General features: G+C 32.3%; 1 protein-coding gene and 1 long non-coding RNA gene across 2 annotated transcripts; one reads left to right on the top strand and one right to left on the bottom strand.

The window, feature by feature from the left end:
* Nucleotides 1–984: 984 nt before the first annotated feature.
* On the bottom strand, nucleotides 985–8,178 carry LOC139528695 (metalloproteinase inhibitor 2-like). Its single transcript, XM_071324820.1, has 5 exons — nucleotides 8,024–8,178; nucleotides 6,383–6,465; nucleotides 5,177–5,279; nucleotides 1,857–1,978; nucleotides 985–1,205 (listed from the first exon to the last, which is right to left on the bottom strand). The coding sequence occupies exons 1-5, from the start codon at nucleotides 8,145–8,147 to the stop codon at nucleotides 1,065–1,067; spliced, it is 573 nt and encodes a 190-aa protein (XP_071180921.1). The 5' UTR covers nucleotides 8,148–8,178; the 3' UTR covers nucleotides 985–1,064.
* LOC139526844 (uncharacterized) lies at nucleotides 3,140–3,885 on the top strand. The gene is made up of 2 exons (XR_011665198.1): nucleotides 3,140–3,212; nucleotides 3,561–3,885. It is a non-coding gene; the product is annotated as an uncharacterized lncRNA (long non-coding RNA).
* Nucleotides 8,179–9,692: the final 1,514 nt, after the last annotated feature.

Raw genomic sequence — 9,692 nt, 5'->3', positions numbered from 1 at the left:
TCTGTTTAGAATAACAACGGATAACTTGTTCCGTTCTCAGTAGTTATTAGCATGATTCGTAATAGATAACCAAGTTTTGATTGGGTTCGTGTTTCTTAGTCTAAAGTTGTCTATGCTATGTTTTGTGTACTGTAATTGTCTGTTTGTATTTTATTTTTAAGCTATGACAATGCCAGTTTATTTTCGACTAATGAGTTTGAATATCCGTTTGTTATCTTTCGCCTTCCTTTAAGTGGGTTTTATTATACTGACATTTATACACCACAAGGTTCCAGATATATTTTGATTTGTATTGTCTGCTTCTGAATTTGGTCTTGATTGTATCACGTGAATATAACAACAAGATGGTGTGGTTTAATTACCAATAAGAGACAAACTTTCACAAAAGTCCAAAGGGCGAAAAACAAAACTGAATGTCACCATACTACCTTCTTTAATAAGCAAATCAAATTCCAGATAGTAAGCTATATGGGTGCCACATGGTAAGTAGGACATGCTTACAAGGGACGGATCGAGCTATTTTAAAAAGGGGGTTCCCAACCCAGGATAAAAGGGGGGGGGGTCCAACAATATGTCCCCATTCAAATTCAATGATCGTTATTAAAAAGGGGGGTTCAAACCCCTGGACACCCCATGGATCTGCCAATGCTTACCCTGTAGGAGCACTTTTCGTATTGCTCAATCTTTAATTTTCTATTTTGTGTTTTGTATGCTGTTGTTTGTTTTTCAGGTGTTTATCATTTTTGTAATGGCATTGTCAGTTCGTTTTTCACTTCTCTTCTGCAAAAGGTTCCAGGATTACAAAATGTACAAGAATTCAAAAGAGAAAAATTACTCAGAGTGTTATAAACACGCGTAAAGTGTATTGAAATCGACATTTAATGTGCAGGTCAAATTTCGTCGACTAACAACTATATATCTATCATGTGTATCTTTTCTATACCTATGTAAATTATATGGTTTATTGAGAATAACGATAGAATCTTTCGTCATTCATAAATTTTTATTAAAAAAACCAAACTCAAAATAAACAAAAAGACTGACTATACACATGTATTGTACAGCTATGAACATTGTTCATCATTCTTCCATTCACACGTGCCGCCTTGTGCTCTTCTGCATATGGCGGTCTTACGGTAACACTCTTTCGAACTGTTTGACAGTTTACAACTCCTTGGCGTCGATGCATCACCCTCTTCAAGAACCTACAGAAAGATGATTTAATCAAATAAGTCATAGAGTAAGTTACATTGATTCAATTAAGCCGATGCCCATGCTCACCGTCGCATTTGCTTATATGTCACCGGGATACATTTTCTAGAGGTGCATGTCTTCATCCAGTATGAAAACACACCCGGTTTATCTAATTGAAGCAAAACATTATAATGATGCATGTCAAATTTATATATATAAACTTTACACATTTTATTGATCAATCTCTTGAACAAAGTCGGGGTGGCAATTACATTTAAATGTGGGTGATTTAATCTAGTTGCAGTTTTGTTATTATTATTACTAATGAATTCAAATTAGTATATAATATGATCATAATATATGAGATTTAATATATTTGTAACACTTTCTTTCATTTTAGCTGAAATAGGTCATGCACTGATAGATATTTATTGTTAGAGAATGTACTGCATATTTGTAATTGGCTAATAAATATTTTTGACATTGATACGAACTTATCATAAAACAATGTATTAGAATTGCCCTCATTTGTTAAAGCAGTCATACATATGAATTTAGTTAACGTTTGCCAATTTCAAAAATATATACACTAAATAATATTTGCCATGCACAATTTATATACCCCTACTCAGTAAACTTTTAATAGTCACACATTTGCATACCTTGCATCTACAATTTCTAATGTAAGAGTTTCTTCCCCTTGTCAGGAGATACACCCAGTTTTCAAATGTCCTAGGAATAAGCGTGTTGCAAATTCTGGTTGTGTTTTCACCTCTCGAGCTCCCTGAAAATAACAAAAATCAAAGAAATAATTTATCCGTATCGAATCGTTCAATTAAGCGAGCTGTCTCTTTCCAGCTTCCACACTGTTTACTCGTCAAATAATATTCATCTGACTCTGACTGTACTGCGTACAAGTTTGAATTACATTATAAGCTGTCCCTTTATAACAGTTCCATGTGTCTGAGAACAGATCTATGTACGTAACGATTAATCTTCTATGTACTACAATGTTTGATTCCCGAGGATGACTTTGGAATATATATATAATCACTTATGTTGTCGCCCGACAGGCAGTACAAACAATTGAAAATTGTGGTGTCCGACTGGCCGTTTAAGAAGTACAAGTTCACAGCTATGTAAACCATTACTAAGAAAATTGTGCATCACTATCCAATATAGTGTTTTCGTCCTGAACATGCATGAACTATTTTCCACTGGATTTTAAGCAACCATCAATAATTTTAATCTAATAATTTGTCTATTGAAAGTTAATTTGGATGATTTCTTGTAATGCAGATGTTTGTTAAATTGAATTCAATAAAATATAAAAGTAAGTGTGTGAAAAAACGATTGTAAAAGGTAAAATCACAAAAATAATGAATTGCGAGGAAATTTCAAGAAGGAAAGGTCATAAATGGCAAAATCAAAAGCTCAAACACACCAAACGAATGGATAACAACTGTCATGTTCCTTCTTATGTAGAAAATTGAGGATTAAAGTTGGTTTTATAGCTATCTTAACTTCTCACTTCTATGACTGGCATCAAATTCCATTATAACGACAACGATGTGTGAACAGAACAAACAGAAAAAATAGGTAAAATTTCAAAACCATAGGGGTGCAACAGTCAACAATTGTGTTTTAACATTAGTCCCTATAAAAACGAACAAAGAAGCAACAAAGAAGCTAAAACGGCATATAGACAAAACACGTAAGCAAAAATTAAAGACAATATTCAAAAATGTACCATAGCCATACATGTCAAGTGACATGATATTCGCGTGTAATACACGCTTTTTCAACGGTTTACACGCGAGGATTTTGTCACATGGCGTGTACACGCTTTTCGACACTTTACACGCAATTACACGCATTTTCGTTCTTTTCACTTTGCGGTCGTTAGTGATATCGCTATTCTCGGGTTTTTTCCTTAATCGGCGATAAATACCGAAAATTTCGAAGTAATTATTTGGCTGACATATTGTTTATTTTTCTATATGAACCAACAGTAAAAGGTAAGTAGTTTGTGATTAGTTTTAACGATTTTGTTACTTTCTTTCAAATTCACTTTATAGGGAAAATGTGCACAGAAAGAGGTCTCTTTCAGGCCTGTACCGTCGTCTAAAGCGCCGATTGTTAATTCAAAACGATGTGTACGTACCAAGATTCAATGTTTATAAATTATATTTTGGAGTTCAGTTTTAATGATCGAGTGACAAGTAACGTATTGTGCATTCTTTGTTGCAATGATCAAAAACAATACATGTGAGAGGAGAAATACAATGTAGCTATTTGAATAACCATTTAACATGTTTATTTAATCGAAATCAAATTTATAAAACATTTTTTCTTTTTAATTTCAGTTTCAAATATAGCCAACAGATTCTACAGATGAAAATATCACAGAACTGTTGGATCAGCTCTCATAGTACCAGCTATCTTCTGATGAACTACCAAGTTTTGACCAGGCAATAGCAATGGGAGCAAAGGCAGAGATAATGGATGACATTTTACAATGCCAAAAAAACAACATTATGACATTCTGTCAAATATCAATTCCTTCTGTGGGAGAGCATTTTCAATTATAAAGAAATATTGACATTGAATTCTGATCAGAACTTGACTATGTTACATTTATATTGTACATTGTTGTATGCTGTTATCAAATAAATGTAACTAAACTTGAAACTGGCAGTTGTTTTGAATATGTGCCTAGTGGTGGTGCTTTAAAAACAACATAACAGACCACTGTTTAATACAATAAAAGTTCACAGTAGTATATATATTGTTTTTTGTATTTTAACAAATTTGTATGTGAAATTATGAACATTACCACATTCTTATAAAAAAGTCCGCATCTATGTCACGCGTTTTCACACGCTTTTTGACATGTCATGTCATGTCATGACATGATTTTCCATTGTCAGAGGTTGACATGTATGACCATAGCACAATAACACTACGACGGAATGTATTTATAAGCACAGAGCCACGGCAAATGTATCAAAGAAACACAAAAAGGCATATAGACAAAACACACTAGCAAAAGACAAGAATACATTTTATTGCAATAGCACAATTACACAATGCCAGGATGTATTAGTACAGAGCCGCGTTTTATGTATCAAAGAAACTCAAAACGTATCATCATAGCAGTCATATTTGTTGAATTTGCGATATCTTGAGTTTTTTTAATGCAGCATAAACAAGCAAATTAACACAAACAAAAATCAAAAACAAAACCCAACTAGTCATTCTATAAGACTCTTTTAAAAGTAAAACTAAATCTATGTCAAAATTTAGATAAGGTTTTTTTTAAAAAAAGAGGATAAATTATCTACAATCATAGAACTTGGTAGAAAGGTAAAGTTACCGTTGAGGTATAGCAACCTCCAATTTATAGCTTAATGTTTCCATTGTATACTTAATTGTTTTGTTTTAAGGCTTACATTCAAGTCTTAGTCCTGTTTCCTACAATAATATAACAGTATGACGGGTCTCAATTACAGGCAGGTCATGCTGATGAATATTATCTTATCATAATATTCCCGTACAATTTCGTCTGAAATCCGTTTTGGAATACATTTATTTAGTACCTTTATTTAGTCCTTTTCATTAACGAGAAATTCCAATATTTTATTATATTTAATATATTTACGCGTTTATTGATACACAATAGTTGAATTTGTATAAAAGTCTGATAAAGGCAGTATCATGTCATTCTGATAATATATTCACTAGCAGAAGTATTATAAAATCTAACTAAATCTTTAATAATAACATATTTTGTATTTTTTAGGCGGATTTTAATTCGAATTTATGGCGCTAAACCAAACTTAAAATGTCTCCTAAACTCACTTTTCTAATTATTGATATGACAGACATTGTTATTTACAGCTAAACATTTGCAAGTAAAAGACATATTTATCTTTGCACTTTATGCAATTTGAGAAACTGCGAATTTTTTTAAGACATTTACCCATAAGAAACTCCATTTTTCCGATAGTATATGACACTCCACATGCTGCTCCGGTTGAGGGTGTGTTAAATTCAAATGTGGAGCCAACAGAACCGACATTTCCCTAAAACATAAGGTCAATAGTACACTTACTATAAAATTAAATATAAAGGCAAGGTTATACGGTCGCTACTGCCTTTAACGGAGGCAAATGTCGTTATTTTAACGCACAGAAAAAGATGTCGCACACATTGAAAAATTTGATATTGCAAATTAAATATAAAGAAATAGGAACTTTTCTTCATGCTTATTGCAAAATGTTGAACTAATAATGTACTAAATAAGTGAGCTTGTCCTTCCAAACGATATAAATATACGTCGATCACATGGTCTCTAGTGGATAATGAAACTATAGAAACATACAAAATCCTGTCAAAACAAAAAGAAGGTTAAAGAGTTTTTAGATATTAAATACACTTTATTTATAACATATAACCGCAGATTTGACCTAGTCATATATTTTTTCGGGATAAGTAACTGGTTATTGTGCCTTATTACTATCATAAGTGCTATAATATCAACGCGAGGAAAAGGCTCATTTTGTAACACATGCACTTGTTTATTTCAATTGGGGGTTAACTATCCACACGTACGAAAAATCACAGGAAGAACGAACATTTTCTATTCATGACTGTCTTCGGTTCAACCGACATATTTTAACCTTGAAGTTCCCTTGCATACTGATCCCGAAACAGTTGAAAACAATATTCTTGTAAAGCCAGATGACATACCTTATCATGCTTATAGTGTTAAATTAAAAAAAAAAATCTGATTGATCGCGTTGAAAAACTAAATAAATTTGTACCCCCTCCCCTTGAAGTCAAATTGTTGCTCCCTAAATATTCAAAAGCTTCGTCTTTATCAAAATTGTTTGCATGTAATTACTAGTACATGTACTTATTTGGTATAACTATATTGTGGTGTCGTCAAAGAAAATTAACAATTGCATAAAGTAAGGAATTGATCATAGTATTGATATCGTTCGCTTTTACGATAGTCGAATTTAACGTTTGAGTGACGTCATAATGTATTAATTTAATCATTTTATATGTAAATGATGTTTATTTTCTTGGATTACTTATCTTTTTAGAGATGTATTTTTTTATTTTTGAAAGTCTCTGATATGTTAAGATAACAAAAGATAACCACTTATAGCTAGATACTTACTTTTATTCTGTTTACGACTCGCGCTGTGTATTTAATATTTTGTTGACCTGTTGGTATCTTTGTCAAAATCACTCCAACTAAGGCTATTAAACAGAATCCAAAGTAAACGATAAATGGGTAAACTTGTGTGCAATAAAAACAAAATTGATGTGAAGTAAACGTTATTGTGATAATATGATTACGTCAAAATGACATAATATTATCTATGGTCAACATATACAGCCTTCAACACTATTTGGCTTATTTAATATATCTAGCTGTAATAAATAGCCACAGCTTCAATTTAAATGATAGAGATTCAGTATTAGACAGTTTTACTTTGTTTTTCACTTGATGGTATTGAAAAAAAAATGGTGGTATTCTACTGTTGGACAGTAAACTTAATTTTCGATTTTTAAAGGAAAAACTGCGAATAAGGGTGAAAATCAGTCAGTTCGCTTATTCATAGTCTGTATCACGACTGAAATTTCTTTTTTTCTGCCATGAAATTCTTTACAGATTGTTCTTGCCATTGCACAAGATCTTGATAACATGTGTTGTGTATACCATTGCTGTTTGAAATCTATTTTGAAGTTAAGGTACCGATGAAAAGAATTTTTGACGGCATACATTATATCAGCGCGGATGTAAAAAAAAACGGTTAATTTTTTGGTGTTATTTTTGTTTTGTTACGTGTAGTTGATTTTAAGCTTAGTACCAGTGCCAAGTCATGCAGAGTTTTTTTTAATAGTTACACAACTGACTTAGGTGAGGGGATTTAACCCTCACATGCATGTTCACTCCGCCATATTCTTTTATGTGCTTGTATCAATTCAGGAGTCTGTGACTGCCGTTTTTTGCTACTTCTCATAATGATAATCGTTGATATTTTGTAACATAAAAGGTGTCACTATAGTAAACGGTTAGGGTTCGCTTATGGCTGAAGATTATACAGCGACCAATTATAAAAATAAATATGTAGTATGACATTGACATAACAGTTTACTATCCTCCATTGTCCACAGGACGTGAATGTGTACAGCCTTCAACAATGAGAAAAGTACATATCGTAGAGCTAACAGCGATAGCAGTGCAACAATTCAAAAACTTAAAAACACAACCAGTTTTTACCTCTAAACATCTTCACAATTTTGAATGTGATGATGATTGGTGGTTTTTTTTAGACGCACTACCATATTATTGAACAGATATATCATGTTAAGGAGGGGTATTTGCGAAAAATACCAGTCGAGAGAATGTTAAATTTCACGAGCCGTAAGGCAAATACCCCTCAATAACATGATATATCTGTTTAATTACACCAAATGTTAATGTACTAAAACGCATTAGTGATCGTGACGTTACAAGCGTCCAGTCGGATAGAGTATTTTTTGGCAAATACCACGGCAGAGATGGTAAAAAAGGCATATCCTTTTAGCAAATACCCTGGCGGCGTTAAAAATGAACGATATTCATTTGATAACAGTAAATTGGTGAAAAATACACTGGCTATTAACCAATTAAAACCCCGGATTCTTACATAAGGTGTAATTATGAGATAAATTTACAGTTTGGAATGCGAATGAAACTATTTTTTTTCAGTTACATTCATTCTATATGTTGTCTAGTGTCAAATCCAAACAATTCTAAGTGAATACTTACCAAAAGAATTTTGACAGAACACGGTTTGTGGATGAGTAGGGAAGCAGGAACACGCAGAAATATCTTGTGGAAGCCATGCTAATAATGTTACAAAAACAAATACAACACCAATCATACAACCCATCCTTAGATATGTATATAGACAGCTTCTTGTATCAAATATACAATGGGAATGCTAAGATGTGTGTTTTATACTGCATTACGTTTGTTTTACAGATGCCTTCACATACAATATAAGATTAGTTCTATTTGAATAGATAAAGTAAATTTTTGAATACTATATTAATATTTAATTGTAAAAACATAACCAATGACATGCTACTTCCGCGTATAAATGCTTTATAATTGCATATTATTTGCAAGAATGCTTTTATCATTCAACATCTGTTTGATAATAAAAAAAATAATGTACAATCTAAATATGTACCATTCTGTTTCCTTTCTTAGTCCAGAAATATGTAGAATGAGGACTCGTTGGCCTTCGTATACTCAAACTGAGATATAGGACAAACGTCAATACACGAGAAATCAACGATAATGAAATCCAATAACGTCTAGAATTTTAATACGGCTTTCTTCAACATAATTGTGCATGTAGTTTTTTTGAAAACGACAGTTTTAGTGCACACCACATAATTTGAACTTTAAAAAATGACGTCATCAGTTCAACTTTTGGAGCACAAACTTTTTTCAGACCTTTAAGAAATGTATAAAATTTATGTTTAAACATTTCTTTTCCAAACAAAATGCCGATTTGAAAACAAGAATAAAACAGAATAATCTAGTGTTGCGTTTTAAAAGTTGGTCAGTTTATATTATACGTTTATTTGTATTGATAAAGAATAACATCTTGTCGATAATGTGTAGTTTTATTTGTGCATTGCAATTTGCACATTTGAGTTCGTGTTGTTTATTCTTTAGTTTTCTATGTTGTGTCATGTGTACTATTGTTTATCTGTTTTTCCTTTTCGTTTTTAGCCATGGCGTTGTCAGTTTATTTTCGATTTATGAGTTTGACTGTCCCTCTGGTATCTTTCGTCCCCCTTTTGCACAATGTGATCTTTCCCCGAGACGTCTTGTGACGTCTTAGAATGAATTAGTTTAGGCTAGGAAAACAGGATTTGTTTATTAGTTTTCATTGACGTTGAGCTAACTTTCGGCCACTGCAAGTAGTCTTAAAACTAGACCGGTAGTTTTGTCTTTCGTCATTATGATAGATGTGTAGTTTAGCCTCGACCTGATGTGATAGGTCTTCTTTAGACTTGTGCATATGTTGTGTTTTACATCATCATCCAATGTTAAATGAGTATTACGCGCTTAAAACAAGTTTTACGCCGCTATGTTCTGTATGTGCCTATCCCAAGTCAGAAGCCTGTGATTCAGTTGTTGTCCATGGAAAATATACGTCTTTCGTTTATTGTTTTTTTTTTTTACTAAATTTAGCTATTGGTTTCTTCGTTAGACTTGTTGCATATGATGTCATGTAAGGGATTTGCATAGCTAATAATGACTAGGGCTTTGCTATAAAACAATACTTAAATATCGGACTACAATGGTTTACCAAAAAGATTTCTAAAATAAGTAGTGCATTTTTTATTGATCGTAATTTAATTTACAAGGGATACAGAATTCTGAGTTATTTAAAAAAAAAACAAAAAAAAAAAACGAG

The sequence above is a fragment of the Mytilus edulis genome, chromosome 6 (assembly GCF_963676685.1).
Source record: "Mytilus edulis chromosome 6, xbMytEdul2.2, whole genome shotgun sequence".
Classification (NCBI taxonomy): Eukaryota; Metazoa; Mollusca; class Bivalvia; order Mytilida; family Mytilidae; genus Mytilus; species Mytilus edulis.
The sequence above is the reverse complement of the archived record's forward strand: the minus strand, read 5'-3'. Positions and strand labels throughout refer to the sequence as shown.